This window comes from Gallinula chloropus, assembly GCF_964237585.1.
Source record: "Gallinula chloropus genome assembly, chromosome: 1".
NCBI classification, from domain to species: domain Eukaryota; kingdom Metazoa; phylum Chordata; class Aves; order Gruiformes; family Rallidae; genus Gallinula; species Gallinula chloropus.
Window position 1 is genome coordinate 73150703 of NC_140085.1, and position 26923 is coordinate 73177625.

Sequence of the window (26923 nt, forward strand, 5' to 3'; positions counted from 1 at the left end):
GGGATTCCAGAATAGGACACAGTACTCCAATGATCTAATGGGCAATGTATCACTAGATGTTTATGGGAAGAAAAACATAGTGCTCGAGTATTTAGCTGATGTAAATTGTCATAGAGCAAAAACCAAATGGTGTTACAGTATTTACAAGAAAATATATGACAAGTAACTACTGAGTTGCTTATTCCTACAGCAGCAATGCTAACAGTGGTAACACTGAGAGCAGGTCTAGCAAGGATTACTGCAGTTTTATTCACAACACAGAGTTTACAGTCTCAGTAGCGGGAAGGCACATGCATGGGCAATGGGGGTTCTGGTTTCTCAATTCCAAAGCCAGACCTATTAAGCCAAATTTTCCTTTCTTATTAATGTTTTCCAGTCTCGTTTGCATGTAACAGCATGGAACATAATGCTGGTATAAATCAAGTGAGTGAAGCCAGATGCAAGAGAACTAGAAATGCATTTAGCTTGTTATGCAAGAAGGAACACTCCCTTGCAGGTCAGATTTTCAACATCTGGCAGGATGGATTTCTTGCTAAATTCCAACAGCCTCATTTGACACGTGCCTGGCTTTTGCAAATGCAACAGTATAATTAAGGGATAGTTTAAACAAGGGTTACAAAGGTTAGGTCATGTGGTACCTAGTACCGGGGAGGAAAACAGACTCCCTATTACAGCTGAAGTGCCATTCTTTATTCTGTTTATTTGCTTTGTCATTCCCTTTATTATTTACTTAGTCTATAAGGAGCCCTTTTTAAAGAAAAATCCATTTAAATTCATATTTAAAGCCAAGACTGCTTCATCCCTGTGACAGAGGAGGCAGGAAAAGCAATGCAGTTCATGTTCGATGTGTCCCTAGTGTTCAGGGATGGCATCTGGTAGTCACAGCTGCAGCACTCAACTGGAAACCACCCTCTTGAAAGAGAAAGAAGCATCTGAAGTTGCATCAGTCCCTGCAGTTTCAGCCTGTGAATGCGAATTGCATTGTCTGGAATTGCAGTGTGGGAAATTGTACTTTTATTTTTTTAAATCCCCTGGAGTTACACTCCTGTTAAGTGCGTTCTCTAGCACTGGAGGTATTGCCAGATGAAACATGGGTTGTGGACACTACCTTATTATTTTTTACAATAAAAAAGTATTCATTGTGAAACACAGCAATTCTGACTCTGTTAACAACTACTGCAGTGCAAACCAAAAGCAATGGAATCACTGAAGACCAAGGACATGCTATTTAATTTGTAAAACAAGAGCCTGGCCACAAGTTCACGCTGTAAATCAATGGAGCAGTCATGTCTTATTTGTCTCCCTTCTACCTCTTCTCTGGAGATGCTTGCTCCCACAGCAAAGTTGGTAAGCATACATTAATTACGTCAATGTGGAGTCACATATTTTAAATTTGCTACAGAAATGCAAAGGTGACTGAGCTAGCCTGCATGACCTAGTAGTAGAGCAAATCAGAGGAGTGCTCACACAGGAGCATACACTGCTACGCTCACTCTCTGGCTGAGGAAGCAGGGACACCCATCCAAAACATGGCAACTTCCCACACTTGAAATTGACGGCTTTCTTCAGGTGTTGGTCACATCAGGAATGAGTAAACAGTGACTCTGATCAAGGCTACAGCTCCATCCGAAAACTAAATTTGGAACAAATAATGTAGGCTACTTGTTCAGCACAGCCTGTAGTGAATATAGAGTGGTGCTTTGGTGAACCTCTGCAGGATATATACAGTTTCAGTGCAATTCAGAGTGTAAATACCCAAGTAGTTCAGGAAGCATTCATGTTTTTTGAACATATAGCCCTACATATGCATAAGAAGTTGAAGCTCAATTATGGCTTTGGACCTATATACGAAAGGCAGAGCAGACCTACCCAAGGAGCATTTCCTATCCAACTGCACCACCACAGCTGAAGACTTTACATCCCCTGCTAGAAAGGAAAGCCTTACCTTCAGCAGCAATCCAGAATATCACCCTCTGCTTGAGCTTCTGAGCAAAAAAAAAAAAAATTTAAAAAATCAAGCTGTAATTTGTAAGACTATAGCCAAGCAAGAGAATAGTACAGACTTGAACAGTTTCCCTGTTGTTAAAAGTTTAGAGAGTGGCCCTGTGGATTTTCCTTTTCCTAGTGACTTTTTCAAAAATTAGACATAAGCATCATAAAACATAAAAAGTTTGGCCAGTTGCACCTCACCACCTAATAGCGATGTGTACTTCACAGCTGCAATGTGAAAAATTAAGCTGCTTTAGCTTGGTATTTAGAGCCTTACAGAACAAGTTTCTCCATAGCATGCCAGTTCGAATAACTGGGATTGAGAAGCTCATTTCATATTCTCCTGTTTCTGTGACAGATTCCAGAATTGCTTTTGCAATTGGAGTAAATCACTCTCCAAGTCATCTCCACAATGAAAGTACTCCTCCTGACACAGCCTTTCAGAACACCTATCCAGTAACTACTAGCTTGGACTTAAGTTATCCAAGAGGCTTTGATCTGTACTAGCAGCAGTTGAAAGCCTTTTGTGTTTGCACATAGCTCCTTTAGGACTGGCTTCTGTCTTACTTCATGTTGATTTCTCATATGGATCCAAAGAAATCTCCTTTACTACCCATCTCAAAGTAGTGGCAAATGATTCAGTGACAGCTGAATTTGTCCTGATTTCTATCTGCTATTTAATACTTTGCTGAGCAGAGCATCTTCAGTTATGATTTGAGCTGTATTTATTATGACTATCAAGTGCAATTCAAGACAGTCAGTTTGAGGAACTCTCTACTGTGATTTTTGAGAACAAATAGGAAAATGAAAAAAATAATACAAGTTTAATAAAAATCATTACTTGTAGGGCCTCAGAGCTGCATACTAAATCCCAGCCTGCTCACAACTGAGCCAGCCAGTGCCCCCAGCACTCTGATCAATATCAGGAGAGGGAAGCCAAAGGCTCTCCTTCTGGCCTCAAGACCTTTCTAGTCTGCAGCATCCACAGGAAGCATGGGGGGACGGGGAAGAGGACCCTTCCTTCTCACCCAGTGTATTACTTGATGACTAGGTCACATACCAAGGAGATGGATGATGGGGATTCGACGCTTTCTCACAAATGTGTTTTTCATCTTTGTTTGCCCAGGTCCTCATTCGTGGTCCTTCAGTGTAAACACAAGAAAACGAGACTTATTTCTGAGGTGTAACATACTCGGTTCAGATGGCTTCTGAACACAGGCAGACTCACAGACACCTTGCCTTCTGCTCCTGGAACGGCTCCCTGCACAAGCGACGCAAGGAACTGGAAACAACCAGAATAGCTTGCAGTACTAGCTCAGGAACTCCCAAGCTTGTCAATGCAGAACTTCTTGGGCAACAGCTTCTTTTTAACAGCCTCTTTCCCTAGGAATTGTCCTCTCCATGTCAGTGCTTGATACAAACAAATTTCATTTCCTCTATAACATTCCCACATAAGATTTTAATTATATGCTCATTGCAGCTGCCTCTCAACTAAGAGCAAGTCTTTGTTCAGCTTTCCTAAGTCCTAAAAGTAGGTCCCCTGTGCCCTAATTTATCCTGTTATTCTGATGTCCCCTTTCCCATCTCACACAAACTGTACTAAATGTGGGCATCAGGTATTCCCTGAGCGGATCTGTCCTGCTCAACTCACTAGGTGGTCACACATATGTGTCCCAGTGGCAGAGTTACTAAGCTTGCCAAAGAACCCAAATAGGAGTGAACTTTAATAGTCTTGCAAAGTTATTGTTGCTCTTTCATGTAGCTGAAGGTTGAACAAGTATGAAGCACGGGGAGTTGGAGTTGAGCAGAACGCAGCACTGGACATGTGGTAAACACTCCCACATTTAGCTGAGAATAGGCTGCTATAAGGGAGGAGGCTTTAGTAATTCCATCATAAAGACTGCGAGACAAAAGACAAAGACATTTGCTACGTTTTATGAGTATGGAAAGAAAAGGTTTAAGAACTTGAGTGGGAACATCAAGTAAGTTAGAGCAAACTGAGGTTAGAAATTACTTCTATTTCCCATCCACGTGCTTAAACTTCGGAACAATAGTCTCTCTCCTGGAATACACCTGATTTGTATTGTTTCTCTTTTTAGAGGCTGAGCCTAAATCCCTAATCCATATGATCAGTCCCACAGAAACCAGTGAGAGAACAGTCAGGAATGAGCATTTAAATTGCAGTCTTATGGTTTTGTTCCCTTTTTTTATTTGTTTTTAAACCCAGCACCTATGCTTTCTTAGCACTCAGTACCTAAACTATGATAATGAAGGTAATTATGAATAATAGCAGGTTATTGTAGTGCAAAGGCTCCAAATTATATTTAACAAACAGGTAGGCTTACTACTGATGGTATAACGTACAGTGCAAGAAAAACATACAGAGCTATTTGCCAGCCTAATTAATAAGTCTGGTTAAGATAAGTCATATTACACCCAAACATATGACATAGTCTTGAAAGATTGTGACCTCTATCCTTATTACAGGTCCACCCACAGGAGATGACTGCAGCCATTTGCAGAAGACGCATTTCATCAAAACTATTGATGGGTGCTTTCATGATGCAGCTGACGATACATCTAGAATCATCATGATACCACCACTTGCTAGCAGATACTGTACAATAGTCCTTGACACTGTTTTTCTGAAGAACTGTATTGCTTGCTGTAAATAGGAGGACCAGGATGGAGCTAGAGGTATCTGGAACCAAAAATCTCTTAACTTTGTAATAGGCAACATGTGGATTTGGCAGCTGAAAGATGAACTACTTCATTTCCAAATTCAGCAAGTGCCACAGAAAGAGTCAGCTCTTCCACTTGTGTATCACTTCAGAACTTACAGGGCAGAGTGGACTTGAAGCCTGGCATGTAGTCATTCACAGTAGCAATGTGTGTTTTCAGTCTCCATTAGAGACACTGGGGCACGATCAGGCCACTGTGCATTAACACTGCTCTTCTCAGAGAACCAGTCGTGGTACCTTACACACAGGGAAGGTGCAGTCAGTTTTATGAAGTCACTCTTGGGTACCTGAGGGTTGTTGTCCCCATGCCTTACGCAATCCACGCAGGCGATGCTGTAGGCATTCATCACACCTCTTCCTGCTCCCTGCTGAGCAGACTTTTTGTGGTAATAGAGGGAGAGCCTGGTTTCTCCCTTCCTGTGCTCCACAAGCCTTCAGGGAGTGCGCTTTGCACAAGGAGTAACAGGCAGGATCAAAAAAGAAGACATGTGGTGAAGAATACTCCAGTGGCTGCCACCACTCACACATGAAGCCTCAGCAAAACCCAGGGCAAGTCCAGGCTGCGATTTCTCAAGTGCTAACAGCTACTCTGTCTGCACTCCATTTACATAATGAGAAATGTTATCCAAACACTTGTATGAGAAAATATCTCTCTTTCAGCAATATGTGCCTGTTTTCTGCACCAGCATTTGGAACAACTGTGAGAGGGATTTGCTTTGCCCTAGGTTCACCAAGCAGGAAGATCACAGTCCACACCTGCAACTTGTACTCTCTACAGTTGGAGCTGTGGCATTTTGATGCTTTGAGCAACTACCCTGCTCAAGGCATCTGTCAAGGTACACTTCTCTCCACCTTTTCAAGTTCTTTTCAACCACCACGCCTTCCCGCTGCTGAGTGTTCTGCTAGAATCCAGCAGCCACTTTTCCTCAGACTAGCTGCAGCATCAGCAGCAATTGGTAGGTATCCAGGATATTTACCTCACAGAGGCTGTCATCCTGGACTGCCTACAATTACAGAAGAGGAGATAGTCCTTTAAAATCACTCTTTCTCCACAACATACCTAGAAATCAAATGAGTGACTAGGAAACAGCTCAAGAGACAAATTTTGGACTCAGACAACAAAAGCCCCAAAGCTTCCTCTGAGGATTGAAAAGGGGCACTCTAGTGGTGTGATAAACCATGCATGGTACTACCTATTTTGTCTGGAGGATATGTGAGATGTTCAGCTGAGGACAGTGTTGGATGGCAGCACTGTTGTATCTTACCGGTGTTGTTCATCAGTATCATGCACCAGGCACCACCTTCTCTGCAGGTGCTCACCAAGGAGAATAAAAGAGGATTTTGCATTGATTCTAGCCTGTAAGAACAGGCTGTCTACGTTAGACATTTTGCTGCTATTTAGCATCTCACATAGAATGATGGTAGTCTCCCCAGGAAAGCGGTCACAGCACCAAACTTGACTGAGTTCAAGAAGTGTCTGGAAGATGCACTCAGTCCCATGCTCTGACTTGGCCAGCCCTGTGTAAAGCCAGGAGTTGGACTCGATGATCCTTATGGGTCCCTTCCAACTCAGGATATTCCATGATAGTCCTTACACCGGGAGTTAAAAATAAGAAGCAGGCTATTTGTGAGAACCACGTGAGCCAGTTGCTTCATATCCCAGATAAAGGTTTTTCTCATCACCCTTTCTGAGGTGTATGTTTTGAGGCCCAGGTGATATAACTCACAATACCGGACTCTCTAGGAGTGCCTTTGAGAATAAGTCTAACCTTGGCAACCATCATGGGTATGTGCTCACATGCAGTCAGAATGTAAAGTAGAACAACTTGACAGAGGAACTGTCAGGACTGGAATCAACAGCAACTATTTTTTGAGCATCGTAGTAAGCTTGACTCAAATCTGTTCTGAAGTAGCAATGATGAGCTGTGTCACTAATGACATTACTACTATCAGTTCCCACTCAAAAGTTTTGCACTTTTTAACACCTTTTTTATTGATACATCAATGCAATAAAGGATTAATGCACATTTTAAGTATGTGAATAGCCACATTCATGCTGATGGGGCTCATGTAATTCAAGTAATATATTCTTCAATGTCTGCATGTTAAGTCCTAATCAGCATTTAGAGTAGTTTAGTATGGATCACATTATAAATCCGCTCTTCTGCTCTTAGGTCCCTTGTGTAGTCTGACATTTCCCACCCCCCTCAATTTCTGTGCCTTATGCTTCTGGGACCTTTAATGCTCCTGACTGCAGCAGGCTGAGCACCAAACCATCACCCACTCCTGCAAGAAACATGGCACATTCGTTTCTGCATCCAGATTCTTCCACCTCTATCAGGTAAGCACTTCCACTCTTCCTAGCCTGACTACCTTTACACTTTCTTTCTGTGATCATCCTCTCTCTTCCCTGACATTCCAGCTTGCTCACCTCAGTAAGAGATACGTTTCTCTTTTTTTTTTAATGCTTTCCCCTTGATCTATGCAATCCCTTCCTTCTGGCCTCTCCTCTCCCAGAAATTCATTAGTAAATGAGGCAGAAAGCTACCTCACAGCTGTGTGCATCCATTCAAGTTTTTGTGTTGATGTGAGGCAATTTTTATCATGAATGTGTAGCAGACTTGTTCTCTACTTTTCTGAAATGATACAGGAGATTTTCTAGGATGGCATATTTACTGCCTTCTGAGGTAAGTAGTCTAGAACCATGATCAACACCTGCTGATGAATAAAGCAACTGTACATAATCCCCAGAGGTCCAGCCGAGCAGCTCTTTTCTTTGCTGTGACCTTTGCTGTCGACACCCTCATTGTGAAAATGACCATACTGCTAGAGTAGCTAATTTCCTTTAACACATGTTTTTTTTCCAATTTCAAGCCCAGAGGCTAGATTTATAAACCTGTAATTTCTCAGAGATGCTGATCAGGTATCTGAGTGATTTTAGAAAAGCTCCCAAAGGGTAAGCATTCCAAAACACAGCACGGAGTCCCTAGTCCAACACAATCCTGAGCCTTTAAGTCCACACACAGGTGCTCAGACACACACAGAAGGGTGAGCTGCGGTCTGGAAGCTGTGAAGCCTCTCCATGTCACTACACACACCTGGCTACATCACAGCATGACTTGTGCAGACGGGTCAGCGCTGTCTTTACATGTACACATGCTCCCAGTTAACTGCACGTGCCATTCTGCAGCTGTTTGAAGAGCAGAAAACTCATACAAAAGCACACACTTTAAGATCCATTCAGGAACTCATAGGGTCTTGAGTGGTTTAAGGCCCATGACTTGAAGATTATCTATCCTTGTACCTCTGTGCCCATATTTAGATAAAAAGTAACACTAATATAGGTGTAGAAGCATAATATAAATGAGAATTTTCTCACTGCTTTTCATCAGGGACAACTGTATCTGTGCCATTTCTACAACAGTTTGCTTTAAGATAGATACATTCAGAGGCAGTTAGAAGGGAAAATAAGTCTCAGCTCATAGCATTAAAGCAGGCACATCCAGTTCACCTCCTGTTAGGCTACAGCTTCTACGGTGTTGCAGCCATAACAATCACAAGAGCTCCTGTAAAACTCATTTGGTTTCATGGCACTGAATCACTGAGATGTTCAAATCAGGTCCCTCAAAAACAAGGCAGTTTTATATGAAATAACTGCACAACTTTTATTATGCAGAAGTAGTATAACTAGCATATCCAAAGGCCGCTCACGTGTCCACCTCTCCGAACTCACTGAAAACTAAGTTACTGTAAGAACAGAGTGAAAGCTGTACTAATTACTGCCTTGAAACGGCCGGTTGCCTTCAGTGCCCTGATCATTCTTAAGTGACCATTTAAGTTATGCCCAAACCATTTGTCTTCAACCTTAACTATGACACAAATCATGAATAAGGATAATTATCAATAAGCACCCTCCACCAGATCAGGTTGACCAAAGCCCCATCCAGCCTGGCCTTGAACACTGCCAGGGATGCAGGGGCAGCCACAGCTTCTCTGCCAAACCTGTGCCAGGGCCTGACCACCCTCACAGTAAAGTATTTCTTCCTAGTGTCTAATCTAAATCTACCCTCCTTCAGTTTAAGGACATTACCCTTTGTCCTATCACTACACTCCCTGATAAACAGCCCCTCTCCAGCTTTCCTGTAGGCCCCTTCAGGTACGTGAAGGCTGCTCTAAGGTCTCCCCTAAGCCTTCTCTTCTCCAGGCTGAACAAGCCCAACTCTCTCACCCTGTCTTTATAGAGGACGGGTGCTCCAGCCCCCTGATCATCTTTGTGGCTCTCCTCTGCACCCGCCCCAACAGCTCTTTGTCTTTCTTGTTCTGGGTACCCCAGAGCAGGACGCAGTACTGCAGGTGGGGGTCTCAAGAGAACAGAGTAGAAGGACATAATCACCTTCCTTGACCTGCTGCTCATGCTTTTTTTGATGCAGCCCAGGATACGATTGGCTTTCTGGGCTGCAAGCGTGCATTCCTGGGTCATGTGGAGCTTCTCATCCACCAAGTCCTTCTCCTCAGGGCTGCTCACAATCCAATTAATAGCACTGTTATATCTCAATATTGAATTGCCCTCTCTCTCATGAACACATAAATACCGATGAACTGCCTGTGTCACCCCTTCAAATGGTGACTGAAGTAAAGGCAGCAAAGTAACTGTCCCAAATTCACCTACAGAAGTGGCAAGAGCTTGCAATGAAATCCAGATACCTGGACCAGCACTGTGCTTAAAAGGCCACATAGCGAACATTCCCAATAAAGTATAGGCCAGATTAAGTTGGAAAATTTCTCTCCTTATGGCTAAGTCCCAGTCATGAACAGTTACACTACAAAAATTATCCTCAATTAAAAATTAGTCCTTTTTGGAATGAAAGTTGCTGCTAAAAATAGCCACAAATTCAAAATGTGGGAGGATGGAATGGAGATAGAAATGTGCAGATAGCCAAAGCCATCTACAACCCACTGGGGAAATGTTTACAGTGTGGCTCGCTGAGTTATGCAAAGTATCCCACGCTGTCGTGTCTGGTGGAATCGTGGTTGCACAATTTGTGGTGGGGGTTTACAAAACTGCAGTTCTGACCTTTCAGGAAAGCAAAGCCATCAATCCGCAGCATTGACTTACTTGCTGCTCCTCTTCCTCTCACGCAACTATTGCTTTGACTCACCAAAAGTATTGGTGTAGCTCTTGCATTTTTCCTTTGAGGTGATACCAGGGCCTGGCGACTGGTGTGGGTGATTTGCCTTTTTAGGTCCCTGGCCTTGTTTCAAGCGTAATGGGTACGATGCATCAGCAAAGTGACCGCACATTTCCTCATGCTGCTTAGGCTGATGGTCAGGCAAGCTCATCTTGCCTGCAAGTCTCTCCCTACGTGGCCTGCTGGGAAATGTAGTGCTAAGAATAAAAGTGATATGTGGTGTCTACATGGACTCATGATCCAAGTCTGCTGAATCTGAAATGCTGTAGGGTATAATTTTAGAGGCACTATAAAGTGCTGCCCAGAGAGGTGGTGGATGCCCCGTCCCTGAAGGTGTTCAAGGCCAGGTTGGATGGGGCCCTGGACAACCTTGTGTAGATCCAGGCCTGAAGGTTGGTGGCCCTGCCTGTGGCAGGGGGGTTGGAGCTCTATGATCCTTGGGGTCCCTTCCAACCCCGACCATTCTGTGATTATATGATTCTATGAAAGTTGTGGAAAAATATATGCCTCAGAGTTGGCACACTGACCACCTTGCATTGCTGCTGAACTTCATGGAGTGGTCTTCTGCAGCCTGGGACACTGAGCAGCTGGCTCTTTCAAATACTAGTGATGAACACTTTAGAAATACAGACCCTTGCATTCTCACCACACTGATCAGGAGCACATAAAAAAATAAATCATGATTTCCATCAGTCTTGCCTCCTGGAAAGACCTGAAATCTTGTGCTTGGGTAATGAGAGGCAAGAGATTTATCTTCAGATAGCCTTGTTAGGTGGATTACAATACTTGCACTGTTTTGACAGGTGGAGACTGATTAAGTTCAAGTTACATAGAAATTCTAGCAGAACAGGGGTCAGATTCCTTCACATCCTGGCTGAGGCCAGAGCACTCATTCCTGGTTACAAGTGCCAAAACCGAAAAAAGACAGCAGGTGCCAATTAACAGCTTGATCCTCAGCCTCACTCACTAGAATTAAACACTGTGTTAGGATCATATGCTCAAACCTCACAACTACGGCTCATATTTGGACTGAGTCAGTAAGGAACAGTCCTGAAAGTTCAGGTGTGCTCACTTCAGGCAGCAGTGTTTCAGAAAACAATCTATTGCACAGCCATTCACTGCATTAATACAGCATCACATGCTATTATTAGGGCATCACTACATTGGCTTCGTGTAATAGTAATATCATGTGGTAGTATTTACAGACTTCATGTTTCAAACTAAAGCGCGGTTGACACCTCTACATGTGCAAACAGCCTGTCTTCCTCCAAACACGCTCTTCCAGCCCTGACACAGGTTACTGTTACAACAGTTTAATAAGTGGGGAGATAAACTTTTGTTGGATTCATCCTTTTAAATCAGATTTTAGAAGTTGAAACTCCATTTTTGTATGCACAACAGTATACACACACCTCAATACAGGGACATTCTTTACAGGCACATCTGACAACAAAGAGACACCTTCTGACTCTTCAGGAGTACAAAGGTATAGGAGTGATTTTTGTGGTGACAGATCACATAAGTACAGGCATACCAAAACCAGACATACCAAAAAAGGGACAGTATGTTTCCAGGGTTAAATCCTACTTTTGCAGATCTTAAAATGACAAAATTTTCCTAAGCTTAGGATTTCATTCTTTTTCTTTTCCCAACTTTCTTCATACCCAAGTTTTATGCAGAGAGGAATCTAGTGACTTTCAGGAAGTCGGTCCAGGTTTGCATCATGGGGAGAGAATAAAACTTCTTCACCTGCATTTCTTCCTGCTACTTCATGGGAACGCTGAATAAGCTATACATTCTGGGATCAGTTACATTCCAGAATGGTCTAAGTGTAACAGAAAAGGTTGGGAACACATACAAATAAACTGAGATGTTGTTATATTTTTTCTTTTAAATGGAATAAAGCAATCTACTGAAAATTACTTTGCAGGCTGCATATTCTGATTCCCTTCACAAATCCTCTCTAGTTTGAAGGGAATAGGAACATTCCAGCGTGGTTCATCTGCTACAGGGTATTTCCTGCTTCTGCAGGAAACAGCTAGAAGCCTTCCTTAGCCCCGACAGATCAAACACCAGCCAGGGCTCAAGGCTGGATCTGCCACTGACCAAGGCCGAGCCCATCCGCAATGGTCACAGCGCCTCTGGGAATCACATTTACGAGAAAAAAAAATGCAAGCAGATGCTTTTTGCCACCAGAGAAGGGAGTGAGAAGCAGGTGTTACAAGGCTAAAAAGAGTGAACCAAACTAAAACTCTTTACTGACCTTTCTGGAACTAACGGAAGTCTTGATACTGTTGAACTGCTACTAGCTTTTCATTTATACCAGACCAAACAGCCTTCATTTCTGTAGTACAAACAGATCTTAAGAGAGGTTAGTCTTTGTAGCTTCCCATGAGGTGCCAATAGGCCTTAAATACGCTGAACAGCAGCACCTAAACTGTTTTGCTCATAAACCCACCTAAGAGCGCTATTTGAGTTCTGCCCCAGGCCTCATTTATGCTGCCAGTAGTAGTGCCACAGGAGCTGCTGTCACCTGAGCAGTGAGCAGACAGCAGCCACAGGCAGGTAGGGCTGTATTCTTACCGACCAGACCCTAGCACTGTTGGGACAGGAAGGGAAGCTAATGACTCAACTCAGACACCAGCCTGGGAAGTCCAGGGAATGAGGCAGACATGGCAGTGGATGTGCTGGGTGCTCAGGCCTAAACCCACCTGCAAGGTGCCCTAAGCTGTAATGAAAGCTGTTACCCCATCAGATAGAGATGTTAGTCAAGAAATTGGGAAGAGGGAACCAGGACGAAAGGCTTATTGCTAAGAAACCAGCTACGGGTTTAAACCCGAGTACTGCAAAGGGCTAATATCTGCGATGCCGAAGAAGGTGGGCGTGTGCGCCTCCGTCCTTGCTCTCTTAACTCTCCCTATGCACCGTCCTTGAGCTCAGTGCAAGCGCTCCCTGGAGCGCCTGACTTGCCCGACTCAACCCCCTGCCCCAACGCCCTCTTTGAGGCCGGATCTCGGCGCTGCCGCAGCACCGCGGAGCCTTATGCTGCGGGCTGAGCTCTGAGGGGAAAAAAGCGAGGAAGGCCAGTCCTGCCGGCACCTCCCGCCGCCTCAGCCCCTGGGTCGCGTGTGTGAGGCAGCCAGCCCGGAGAACAGCAGCGGGGGGGGGCCAGCAGGGAGGACAGCAAGCCGGCCCCTGCCTCACTGCCAGCCGCTGCCTCACTGCCAGCCCGGCGGGCGCTGCGGCGGGCCGGCCGGCCGTTGGCGCCGCGCGCTGCGGCTGCCGCGCATGACATCACCGCGCGCGGAGCCCATGCGCCGCCGGGCGGTACGGCCCCGCCAGCCCCGCACCCCGTCTCCGTGCGTGCGTGGGGGCGTGCCGGGGGCAGGGGCTGCCGCGCCGCGCCCGCCGCTCGCCCGCCCGCCCGTCCGCTGCCCCCGCACCTCGCCCCCCGCCCCCGCGGCCGGCAGGGAAGAGGATGGCGGAGAGCGAGGCCGAGACCCCCAGCACGCCCGGGGAGTTCGAGAGCAAGTACTTCGAGTACAATGGGGTGCGGCTGCCGCCCTTCTGCCGGGGGAAGATGGAGGAGATCGCCAATTTCCCGGTGAGGGACAGCGACGTCTGGATTGTCACCTACCCCAAATCAGGTAGGCGGGCGGGAGCCGCTCCCTCCCCCGCTCGGGCTGGGGCTGCACCTGGAAGGGGTGGGCTGGGGGGTGGTGGTGGTGGTGGGCACGGCTTCCCTTCTCCCGCTCGCAGGGCAGCCGGCGCTGGGAAGGGCGGGAGGCGCCCCTGCGCCCCGGGCCCCCGTCGGCCCTCCCCGCCCGGCGGGTCGTGCGCGGTGGCGGCGGCGGCGTGTCCCCGCGGGAGGCCGGGGCGAGGCCTGAGCCCAGCCGCCGCACGCCTCTGCGGAGAGGAGCTGTCCTTCAGGCCGGAGGGCCTCGGAGCCTCTGGGGGTTTAGGAGGCAGCGGTGGGCCCTGCACCCCCCTGCACTTGGGGCTACCCTCCCAGCTCAAATACAAGCCCGTGCCAGGTGCTGCTGCTGCTGGGGTGGCCCTTTGCCCCCGTGGCCCCCGTGCCTGCCAGCTGAACTGTTTCGGGATGAAGGTGCAGCTGCAGGCAAGGGAAATTTCCCTCCTTGAAAAGTAGCAACGTATGTGGCATGCATACAGGTTTTTTTCTGATGTGACACGCAGGTTTGCTGTCTGCCCCCCAGCTCTCTTCATATTGTGCTCCTGAGGCGACCGCCCCAGATCCTTCTGGGAGAACATGTGCTCAGAGTACATTCTTGCTGCACTGCCTGAGTTACTGCAAAATACCTTCTGTTGGCAGCATAAGTGTGCATTTCTCCACTAAATGCCATCCTTTGGCTGTTCTGTAGCATTCAGGTGTATGCTTTTAATACCGTGTTTCTTGATTTCTCATCCTCTCTGTTTCCAAGCAAATGCATTTAAGCTGAATTAACACAGAGGAAACACTGTCTTGAAAAGAGTCGGACAATATGGTAGATTTGTAACCTTCCTGATAAAACAAGATAGACTTTCTTAGTAAGCACATTCTTGAGGGACTTTTTTCCTGTCAATACAACGATCTCTTTCCAGAAAATTCAAAGCCCACTGGAGGTATCAGATGTTATCTTTGTAAATACCCTTGTAAAATGATGTTTCAGTATCATATGTTTCTGACTTACTTGCTGTCTGAATGGCTAACATTTTTCTGTTTCTTGGTGTGTAGCTTCAAACATACACACATTTTCTATAATGCAGCATCTATTATGTGACCATTTCCCCAGCAGTTTCGAATATTTGTCTTCACAGTTGTTTTGGTATTTCATTGCTGATGATGTTGCTAAAGACTGACTAGAGCTTGACAGATGCATATGTTAGATGAGGGATAGTGTGTAGTTGGGTGGCCCCCAGAACATTGGGATTAGAAGCAGATAGCTACAGGTTTACCATTCTTTTAAACTGTTTTCTTAAAGGTGTATAGCATGCAGCAAGAACATTACTTAATTCTTTCAGTTTTAAGATTTCAGTTTCACAAATCTGTGTTTGCAATGTTCCTGTGTTAATAGAGCACCCTGACTTCATCTTGGTGGATCGCCAAGCATCCTCAGCTAACTTTGTGTCCTGCACCCGGGCACAATATAACTGTGTCAGCTGGTGGTAGCTTACTTTTGATGGCTGTACAGTTGGCCACGGGAAGCCAGGTTGCATAATCATATATAATTTGTTGTTATTTTGTGCATAGAGCAACATCCTATTGTGCCTCTTGGGGCCTCAGCTGTGGCCAGTGACAGGGAGCTGTCCACTCACAAAGATCGTGGCAGTGCTTAATGCAACAGGATTTGTTAGCTGGCACAGGGGAAGAAGGAAAAGGAAGATTGAGAACTGGGGCACCAAAACTGAAGGTACAGTGTTGTGTGGAGGAGCTGGGAGAACAGCCTTGGGACCAAAACAGCAAAGAGAATACTGAGGTCTTGAGGAGTCTGATGCCCTTGTCATGGGAATGGGCTCTAAACAATAATGATGTCTGCAAGCTCCACCTTTAGGTGGCCTGGAGCCTACTGAGACCCATGGAACTCATTTTGTCAGCTGATCCTATGTGGTTTACAGCTTGGTGCCTTATTTAGGGCCTCTGAATCAATTATCAAAGGGTCTGCTGACTAGGGACAGGCATGTCAGTAGAAATTAGGCTGCCCTAATATGGTTCCTATTGATTTAGCCAAGGTCATGCAGGAAATCTACAGCAAAGCCAGCAATTATATCCAGAACCCCAAGCTCCCCTGCATTACCTTAACTACAGCTTCATCTTCCTAGGTCTCAGTAGCATTGACAAAGACTTTTTTGTTTGCTGGAGCTAATTGGACTTTTCATAATGTTGTTGTAATCAAAAATGTAGGTTTGCAAAACAGATTGCATGCACAAAATATAATTACTTGTGGTGAAATACTTTGCCTTTTTTTTTTTTGTAATCTTTAAAAGTAAAACATGTTTGGGACCACTTAGCTAATTTTTCATTAACAAATTACATTTGAACAAAATTTCAGTAGTATTTTTGACAACAGAATTTTAGGAAAAGAAAAATGTTTCAATGTCAGATGGGTTCAATGGACAACCTTTCTGTTGTTCTCAGGGAAATCAGTTCTGTTCAGTGTTTCACCAGCTCTCCCATCTGCTCAAACTGTGGAAAATACACAAACAAGCCCTTCTGCTAGATGTGTGAGAGGCCAGAGCTTCTAGCTCTTACTGAGCCCCTGTGCTACCATCTAATAGCAGAAAGCTTCATCAGTGGCTGTTGACCATATGTTGGTTTATCTGGCAAAGAAAATACACAAGTGGCTCATAGGGTCAGGGCTGCTTCAGTAATCCCAGGGACTGATGAAGTAGTTTGTGTGCCATTTTGAAGACATACTCTGTGAGACTCGTCAATACAACTCTAAATGGAAACAGTGCTTGGAAATAGTTACAGATATTGGTGGATTGGGAGTGACCCAGGAAAAAGCTGGTCCAATAATGGTGGAAAATTGAATGTGCCAGTGGCGTTACTGGGAATAATATAATAAGCCTAATGGAAAACGAATCTGCTTTAATGTGATTTCCACTGATGGAAGCCTAAGTAATGATACTCCTTATATATTTAATTATTCTTAACACCTATTTCCAATCAATGGTAACAACTTTTGGGAGCTGCTGAACTAGAAGCTTATGCCTGAAACCCAGAGACTCATTTAGACATGTAAATACATGGATGTGCTTCTATGCTTATGTATATGTATACAGTAGAGCTGTGATTACAGAAAACCTTCTTATCCTGCATAATTTAAAATCAGGTGTGCTAGTGCTCTTGAGGAAATGATCACAGGTTTCGTGTAACTTTGTAGTACAGAATGGGCAGGCTGAATGGGGGGCACTGATGAGATTTACAGTGGCCTCCAGTGTAGAATGGAATACTCTTCTATGTAGCATTAAGTAGTTGGAGCTCACATAACAGATTGCTTCACAGGTAAGGTACATATGCAGTGTTGATAGGAAGCACTGTGCCTCTGTCATGGCTTTCCTTGAACCATCTCATACTGTAGGCTTTTTGTCCCCTACTTTAAAATGAAAATTCTTCTCTATGAACTTAAACTACAGAATTAATGAATAAGCAGATTTTTTTCATGATATTCGTTCAGTTACTATGTCAAGAGCTAGATTAGCTGTCTGTTAAGGTCAATGATTTCAGTTGAATTAAACCAGTCCCTAAGGTATTGTACTGAGTCCAGGTTGACTTAATATTTTGCCATGTCTTACAACACTAACCCCTGAGTGTACATAATCTGCCCGTTTGCTTTACTCACAACTGGTGTGCAATAGCTCGCTTAATGCCATCTTGTGTCTGTTCTGAATGAATGTGCATTTTGCATTCTTGGGTCAAAGCCCACAAATTAGTGCCTTTTGCAAAATTGAAAGTGAGCTGTTTACATTAATAATGAAGCTGCCTCTCCCATGTTGATTATTTTGCCAAATAATTTTCTGGAGTTCCATGTGGGAAAATGTTCAGTTGTTGGGCAAACATCAGCTTCAAGTCCAGAATTCTTGTGTAGCTCCAGACAGCAGGTCAAAAGAGCAAATGCTGGATATGGTCCTTACCTGTCTGGAGGTGTGGTTTTTTATAAACAGCATTTTGAATTTTCCTTGGGACACTAGGTTTTTGTAGTTGCCCGTTAGCTTGTAGGGGATATGATGGCTGAGTCAAGGCCTTTGGCCTAATGAAGTGCCAGTTTGCAGATCAGTTCAAGGACAGTTTTCCTGTATGTACATGCATCGAATTATCCTCTTTCCAGTTCTTTAATACCTCCAGTCTTGTATGAAATCAACTAGAGAAAGTTAAATTGAACTGTCCATTCTTTGCTTAAAAGGTTCTTGATGTACAGGAGAAGGTCATGCTCCTCAGTGTATCTGCTGGTAAGGTGCATTGCACACCTTGCAGGTTTTCTGTCTCCTGTTGTGCATGCCTCTCACACTGTGTACATACCACTCCTTTATCTCTTCTGTTTGCAGCTCTTCTGAATCGAACACCTCTTCTTCCTGGGACACCAGAATGTCCCAGTCCCTTCCCTAGCTGATGGCAAGAACTCTGTTCATAGTTTCGTCCTTCTGCTTTCTCTGCCACGTGTCAGGGGCTCTGTCTCCATTCTTCTATGGCCCATTTCCCTCGTGCTGTAATCCCTGTTAATCTCTCTGTGCCAGGCACACTGTGTGCCCAGGGGTTTTCTTCTGTTACGGGGAAACGGTGGTTCGATCCATTGACCATTACGACAGTGACAATCACAGCTGCTGGACTGTGAACCATATACAGAGGGTACGATGTAAACCCCTCTTTTCTTGGTTGATTCTTCAGTAAAATTAAGGCTCATCAACAACTTGAATCTCAGCACTCAGGAATTATTACACTTCAGACAAAGGGAGGTTTGAACCACTGTGGATGTAGACACATGTAGTTCTTATTTGTGAAAATGGTTTAAGGATTTCTTACCTCTGGCCTCTTCTTGCCCTACACCTTCCAGTCAGTCTTTGCTGTCGGTGGGACTGTGTTATAAACACATGTTGGCAAAATGTCCTAAGAAGTACACCATAAAGAAAATGTGCCAAATGACCGTGCCATGTGTGAAATCCTGCTTGCTTTGTCACATGCAGTCCTACCCTTCTCGTTTCCCTCAGACTGTAAAATCCTCTTGGCAAGGATGTCACATTTACCAGTAAGATTGGTTTCTGGTTCTTGAAGCATTACTGTACTGAACATAATACTCTTATTGCTCAACATAAAGAGTGTTGTTGCTTGACTAAGATTACGTGGCTACACATGACCTGTGCTTGCGGGAGCGTTCTGCAGCCTGTGGACATCTAACCCACGAGCTGACATCTGCGGTTACCTGCCGGAGGGGTCAGTGAGAAGGTGACACAGAGCTACGTCAATTGAATCAGGGAATTATCAGGGAATTACTTTGCCTGTCCCCTCTGTTTACTTGCCTAAAAGTGTACCCCTGTTATGGCATGGTAAATTGTATTTTTCCAGTGCCTTGTTGGCCTGCTGCTTAACTAGTTAACATGGCCTCTGCAGGATGTGATTGGCAGTTAAGTCTGAGCACAAGGAATCCGACTCTTCCCACCTACCCAGATACGCATGGGTCCAGCACTGCTGGCAGTCAGTCCTGATTTGCGCAGTCATAGCTGAGAGGAGAATCAGGATGAAAGGTTGCCCAAGGATGTGCCCAAGCTGTGGGAGTTTCTGGGCTGGGAGCTGTCAGGCACAGTGTTGTGAGGCAGCTGCGGTGGATTGCAGAGGTTTACCCTGGTAACAGCGAGTCTGAGGTGGCCTTAACGCCGTTGTAGCTAAAGCTCCTCAGGGAGCCCAGGCATCCACATGGATGTTTGTGTTAAAGTAGTTGACTTGCCTTAATTTCCAGTGTTCTTGTGTAGAACACTGGTATATTATTTGGTATTCTGTAACAACAGTTCTGCAATCACAGAAGATCTAGATTCTGCTATTCTGGATTTACAGTCCTATTCTCTTCACAGGATTTTAGTGCCTTGGGCTTAATCCATTTTCATTTAAAGAATGAATGCAAATGTTAGCTGGCCCAGAGGCATGCCTCAAGAAATCATGAGGTTGGCTGAAAACTCAAGAGATTGTTATAAAAGATACATTTGGGATTCTTTTCTTTTGACCTCTGTTTTTTTACGCACAGGTACAGGCTCCTCCCTGTGACACGGAATGATAGGAAACCTGTTTCATTAATATGGATGAGCAAGTGGGTTAATGTCTTTAAAATCAGAATATGGTATTAACTTTTTAAAAATAATGTCATAGTTACTTGGTTTCTCTATCTTAAGTAATTTATAAAGCTCAGATATCATTCTGTTTTAATGCAATATGAATGTGCATCAGTTTTCATACCAGCTGGCTGGAAAAAATGGTCTTCTTACCCAAACAAAAAGGGAATGTCAAACTGCAGTTGGGTAATAGCATTACGTTCTGTGAGCTCTCCTTTTAGGGACTGATGTGCAGGGTCTGTATTTGAATCTGATTTCATGCTTTTGATGATTAAAGTCATATCCTTTCCACTAAATACAGCAATGCTCTGCTGCTTAAACTCACTCCGTTGAGGACCACTCACGTGCAGAAAGTGACACCTGCAGACAAGTGTTTTGGGGGTTTAGGGCTGCTGGGTCCCTGTGCTTTGAAAGTCCTTCTGAAATGAGTCTATCTTTTGTTTTAATTATGTATAGGTCAAAATACTTTCTGGTGTTGATGCAATCTTAAATACTCTAGGCAAAGGAATGCTAAATAAAACCACCAAATAATAAGTAGTTGAAGACAGCATTAAGTTTGCCTTTGATGCATTTGACTTGATTTCAATGGGAGTAGAACTGAATAGGTCCTTATGTGCCTCAAACAGTAAATAAAAGTGAAGAAGAAAGATCTGTTGTTAAGGAAAACTTTTTTTTATCTAGTTAGAGGTGTTTCTCATGAGCCTTTTGTCAAGCCAGTGAAGAGATGTTACTAGAGGCAGAACAAATGGTTCAGGAGTGAAAGAATGCTCCAGCTTCCAAATAGGTTTCCCTGGCTGTTTTGCAAATGCAGTGTAATTGCTTCCCTGCTGTGAAGTTGTGCAAAACTCAAGCAGCTTGCTTTTTGAAAGCAAGCTGGGGTTGGGGCGAGAAAAAAAGGTGTTACCCTGTGTAAAAAGCATATTCTGTACATGTGAAATCACCGTGGATTGGATTAGATTATAAAGACCTTAAAGAATTAGAAAACTATGTGAATGAGCCAAACCCAACAGACATTGTCATTTCAGGTTAATATTCATATTTCATAGTGAAGCTATTAATGAAAGAAAACAAAATGCTCTAACACTGGACTGAATTAGATTAAGCACACGTCATTTTTCATTCTTATTATGCGGTCTTTTATTAAATGAAGACTTCTCTTGTTGGATACAGTAGGGATTCAGACGCCCTATCCTGAGGATAAGGAACTACCCCCTGTGTTGTCCCATCAGTGCTGCTTTAGAAGTGGTGCAGGCTATGGTACACTGGACATGTGATACGACTTTTTTTTGCTGGAGATTTTGACCTTGGATAATTCATACAATCTTTTGTCTACGTGCATGTGGATGCAACAAGAAATTCTCTTGGACAAAGGGTGTCACATACCATCTGTACTTTTATAGAGAAACTAGCAAATTATGGCTCAGAAATTGGATTAAGTATCTAGGTATTAAAGCTGAGCACATAATAATGCTAGTATGTAGGAATGTGTTTTTTCCACTCGGTGGCAGGGAGCAACGAACAGAGGATTAATAACGTTAAGCACCCAGCATCTCAGCACTGTGACTCTCTTCAGAGTTTCTGTAACACCCTGGAGAATCCAGGATGGTGGGGCACAAGAGCTGAAATAATTATGATTCTGTGTACCAGAGTCTCTTACAGACTCTTGCAAAAGAAATAAACCATTTGTCATGTATCGATCCCGCAGTATACTCCAGATGCAGAAGCAAGAGAAGTGTTTTGCTCTGTGTGCTCCCAGGCAAGACAACAGGGCAGAGGAAATGGTCCACTGTTATCTCAGCCAAATTGGGCTGTAGGCTTAGGAAAGCCGCTGTGAGGGGAGTGCAGGGGCTCTGAGCAGTGTCAGGAAGGAGCTTATCTCAGGCCTGAAACTGTGTAGGGGAGGTTTAGCTGGTAAAGTTTGTGGCAGTGACAGAGATGGTAAAGAATAAAATGTAAAAGTAAGAGCGCTAGAGAAATCACTGAAGAGAGTTGTCTCTAAATGCCAAAAACCACATATAATTTAAAGAAATGTAACCTGATTTCATATGCTTTTACCCACCTGCTGTTTATAATGCAGGATGGGAAGTCCATAATCCCTTGTAAGACTGTGAGTTCTGGGTGAGGTGTAGTGACATTAGATGGCCATATGGGATATAGACTGTGGTGCTGAATTAGCCATTCGCTGCATGAGTAATAAGTTAATCCAAGCCAACAAAATGAGACAAGCGTGAAGCAGGTGAGATGAGAATCATGTTCAGAAGACACACATTAACTATACATCCAGCAGCCCAGATTTGGCAGTCTGTTGGCTGCTTTGCAGTGTCCCGTTGATGCAAAGCAATCATAAACCCAGGTTAACCATCCAGTTAAAAGCCTGTTTACTGCTAATCAGGGCTGCCAAAGTGGCACAGAACAGCTACAGGCATCACTAAAATTGGATTGCTCTGTGCATATATAGCTGAAGTGCACATTAATAATGATCAGTGTCAGTGCTACTATTGAATCACCAGTGCTTTCTATCAGAAATAGTGTGTTCTCTTCAAGGATTTTGCTGTAATACTGAGATCCCATGGTGATATGGGTTGGTTGATCCCCTCTTACATTCCCAATGTGATCTATTTCCATATCTGTCAAGAGCAGCAGTAGAAGAAAATAGAAATGGCTGTGGTCTGCAATTCAGCAGACAGAATGACTGTGTGCTAAGTAGGAATGGGGGTGGAGGTATCTTGCAAAGAAAGGTTTTGCTTAGGGCAGCAATAGTTTGAGGGGGATTCTGTTTGAGGCAAAATGCTTTACTCCCTGACCTTAGACAACCAGTAGCTGACTAAAGAGGCTGTGTAGTTTCATGCATATAGGGTAAAATAATATTTCTTGAAATTCAGAAACAAAAATGTGCTGGGCTTTTTGGTATGTATAAATCTTACCTGCAATGGTTTCACATTATAACATTGGTGTGCTGCTGCCTTGCAATTTAACCACCTAATATATGCAAATGCACATTAATGTGTAGGCAGGCTTTGCCTGACAATTTTTCTGGAAGGGCTGAAACAGGCATAGAATTACATTTTGAGTAGTGACAGACATCCCCTGAAATACACTTACCGTATGGGGAGAGGAACATTTTCGCAGCAAAAGTATGAGAAGTACCTCAGTGCAAGTTTCTAATATGGATGCCTCACTGTCCCCGCCTTCTGATCCTATTTCAATCAGTGAAGCTCCCTGTGAGGCTCTGCATTTAGCCACAGACCATACTGCAGCTCTGAAGAACAGCACACAGATGGTATTATGGTTGTCCTAGAGATCAGTGGCACTAGGGGTAACTGTGCACTTCAGTATAATGAAGTCCTTGAGAGTGACTTTAAAAAACAGTGACTTTCATTACAGCAAAGCTCTCTTCTGCATTGTTATCCTTGGTGCAGTGTTGTGACCTGTATGGAAATGAAGGGAAATTAGAAACAGTGGGGGGACTTTCTGTTGTATGTTAAGTGAGCTCCTGCTGGGGTGATGTACGATGTGGTTAAGGCATGTTTTTGATACAGGCTCTAAAAGGTTGGGAGAACAGGACTGCCAGAGGCAGCAGGAGGGCAGCATACAGCTGAGGGAAGGTGGAGGTAAGGGCATGTACCTGCTCAGTTGTGCTCCAGAGAGGAGGTGAGATTCGAAAACATGCTAATGCGCCTTTTGCCCAGCCTTGGGGAAGTACCATGTTAATTTATTTGGCCAAAGTTTGCCAGATACTTTTCAGATGTTTGAGACAGAATCTGTAGCATATATTAGCCATGAATTGCTGTCCTTTTGGCCAACCTTTTGGTATGTCTGCGTGACTGTACATGCTCGTGCTATTGCCATGAAAGACATAGTATCTCTGAATTGGGTCATGAAGATGCCCATCAGAGGGAGGAGCCTGGGGAAAGAAGGCAATAACTGAATGTACTGGGTTGACTTTAGACCTGGTCAACCTTGAATAAGTGTGGGAAAGGTGAAAAGGGCTGTCATTCTGTCAGGTAGTTGGTAAGGCAGGCTTACCCATTATTTTCATGTTCTTGACAATATTATACCATACAGGGTTTTTGTTCTTTTTGTTTTAGCATGATAAGTATTGTTCTCTGTCATAGCATGGGAGCATGTTTGGTAAGTAGAAACTGAAAGAGAAATAATCTAAGAGTATGGGTAGGTGTGCTCTTTTAACAGCATCTGCACTAGTGCAGTAGGTTAGTGTCCTTAACCTGCTGTTTCGTCATTTCTCTTAAGGAACCACCTGCAGAGTGGTTTGTGTGAATGCATTCTAGTTCGTCCCAGGCAAAACTTGCTAGGTGAGTCCATGCCATAAATGGAAACTCCTTAAGCTAATTTGGCTGATTTAATTCTAAGTGAATTGGAGTAACTTAACACAAACGGCTCCGTTGGTGATGACATCTGGTACAGACATGATGAGCAGACATGGAGGTATTTTACCAGCCCAGCTAAAGCTTAAATAGAAGAGTAAAATACTTTTCCCTTGGCATATCTGATACCAAGAAATAATCAGCAACCAAGCAATCATCAGCTGTCAGTGATGAACTTGGAGCAGAATCTGGGGCACCTAGGTATGATGAAATCATGAATGTGGAGACAAGCATGCAGACATATAACATGACTCATCAATCAGAAGGCCAATAAAGACAAACCAGTTTTGTAATTTTGTTTGTAATCACAGAATTGTAGGGGTTGGAAGGGACCTCGAGAGATCATCGGGTCCAACCCCCCTGCCAAAGCAGCTCCCTAGCTCATACTGCACAGATTTGAACACTCTGTGGACCTGGCTCAATTCTCAGGGCTGCCAACCCAGTCCTTGCTGCAGTGCATGTGAGGGTGTTAGGGTTTATTAGGAGGGACAGAAAAGCAATGTTTTTTGCCCCAGCTGTCCTCAACAAGAAGCTTTTGCCTTGCAGACCCCTGCCTGCTGGGACAGATTGAGGTAGCCACGGGTTAGGTGCACTGGTTGAGGAGCCTGTTCCTTGAGCTACTTTTTCTTCTGGTTTTATAGTCTAAAATAGGCAATGTGGGCAATCCAGTTGTCTGCTTCACCATGGCTATGCTAGTAAACCTAAGTGTGACAGAGGGTCCCAGCAGGCTGTCATCCATGCTGTTTCCTTGTTAGCAGTTCCCTTCAGTTTTGTTTCACTCCCCGTCCCCCCTCCTCCCCAGGACACTGCTCTTCCCAGCATGGTGTGGGTGATAGCTGGAGCCAGGGACTGTTCCTAGGAAGCTATGGGTCAAGCTGCCTTGCTTTGGGAAATTGAACTCTATGGATACTGGTTTTGCTGTCCCCCATGTCCCGCCAGAGGACAGGCCCCAATGTGTTTCACTTACTAGTGTTGCTCCAGTGTGCTCAAAAGTGCCAGCAGGCCTTTTTCTGCCAGCTGCTCTGTTGGTGTTAGGTGTGAAACATACTGCATGGCCTGTCTAGACAGTAAGGAACCTGGAGATGCCTCAGCAGTTGGTGCCTGACATGCACTGTGGTTGATTATGTATTTTTCATCCTGTTCTCTGTTGAGTGGTTAGTGTGCTAACAAGCAGTCCCTAACAGGGACTAGGGCCATTTGTTTTTAAAAACAGTACTAATGCACTACCTGAAAATAACACTGTTTTATAACTGGTTTATTAAAGCAGTGCTTTAGCTACTGTATTATACATAGTAGCAATAATTCTACGGGTAATGCACGAGTAAACAGTTCAGAGACAGCTTCTTTACTGAACAGAAAGTACATTTTAGTCCTAAATAGAATACAGTTTTTATAGTTTGCTGTTTGTCACCTCTGATGAAACCCAGGTCAGACCTGATGGACCCGTTTCTGTCTTCTCTGATGTAAGTCTAGGGAAAGACTAGCAGAATTTAGCCTGTGCTTTAAAAGCCAGTAGCAGGAAGAGAAAAACAAACTGATTAATAAGTCTAAAAAGCCAGGACCCTGCTTACTGAATGTTACTGGAAATCATGAAGTTGACAATTTTTCTGATGTTATTTGAGCTGTTAATTAATTAATTAATTAATTAATTGAAGTTTGATCTTATTTAAGCTTTTGCTATTAGTTCCAGAAGATCTGGATTCACTTTACTCATGTTCCACAGTTTCCTTGGCTGGTCACTATTGAATTTAGGCGCATTTAGGCCATGTAAAGGGGGCATTAATTTTAGTGGGTGAGTATTCATTATTTTCTGAAAATTTGGCCTTGTACTACATACTTAATTGGGCAGTCAAGAATATTGGCAATATAACATCACAATTTCAGATTTTACTTTGAATTCTGAGTCTCACGTAGGAACAGAAAAATGATAATGAAAATCCCTGTTCTTAAGCCAGTTGGAATTCCAAGATGTCTATAGAACCAGAACGTAAAGATGTCAAGATGAGATATTTTTATGGTTTGGATATTGGTTTATTCTCATGGAAAAATCTAGTTTTCCCTCCACTATTGTGGAGATGAATCCGCCATATTTACCTGCACTCTGAAATCGGTGAAAGGGGAATGAGCTTGCAGACAGATTGATAACCTGTGTGAAGAATCATTCAACTGTATGGGGAATGGCTTTGCAGCACTTGCTAGGCCAGTCTCACAGTTTTAGCAGCTCTCATTTTTAATGAGCACTTAGATCTACTGATGCTGTAAAAATATGAGTCATAATGGGTCCATTGTATTCTATTAGCTGAAATTTGGTCAAGCATTGCTAGATTAAGCAAAGTGCAACTAATTGATAATGCTAGAAGACTGTTGATGCTAATATTATTTCTTTGTTTCTTTATTTGCTCTTCAGAGGGACCTTGACAAGCTTGAGAGGTGGGTCAGTTTGAACTGCGTGAAGTTCAGCAAGGACAAGTGTAGGGTCTTTCATATGGGCTGGTACAATCCCAAGGACAACTGCAGGCTGGACAAAAATGGATTGTGAGCAGCCCTGAGGAGAAGGACTTGGGGTTGTTGGTGGATGAGAAGCTCCACATGACCCAACAATGCACGCTTGCAGCCCAGAAATCCAAGTGTATCCTGGGCTGCATCAAAAGAAGCATGAGCAGCAGGTCAAGGAACGTGTTTCTGTCCTTTTTCTCTGTTCTCCTGAGGCCCCACCTGTAGGACTGTGTCCAGCTCTGGGGTACCCAGAACAAGAAAGACAAAGAGCTGTTGGGGCGGGTGCAGAGGAGAGCCACAAAGA

At 44.1% G+C, this 26923-nt stretch overlaps 1 protein-coding gene across 1 annotated transcript in view; it reads left to right on the forward strand.

Annotated features, from left to right (window-relative positions):
• Positions 1-13397: 13397 nt before the first annotated feature.
• The window catches only part of SULT4A1 (sulfotransferase family 4A member 1), a gene marked incomplete at both ends in the record, with an annotated part of 30517 nt that continues 16991 nt past the window's right edge, over positions 13398-26923 (forward strand). The window contains one exon of the mRNA XM_084274084.1: positions 13398-13566. Coding sequence (XP_084130210.1) covers positions 13398-13566 — 169 coding nt within the window. The remainder of the gene's footprint in view (positions 13567-26923) is intronic.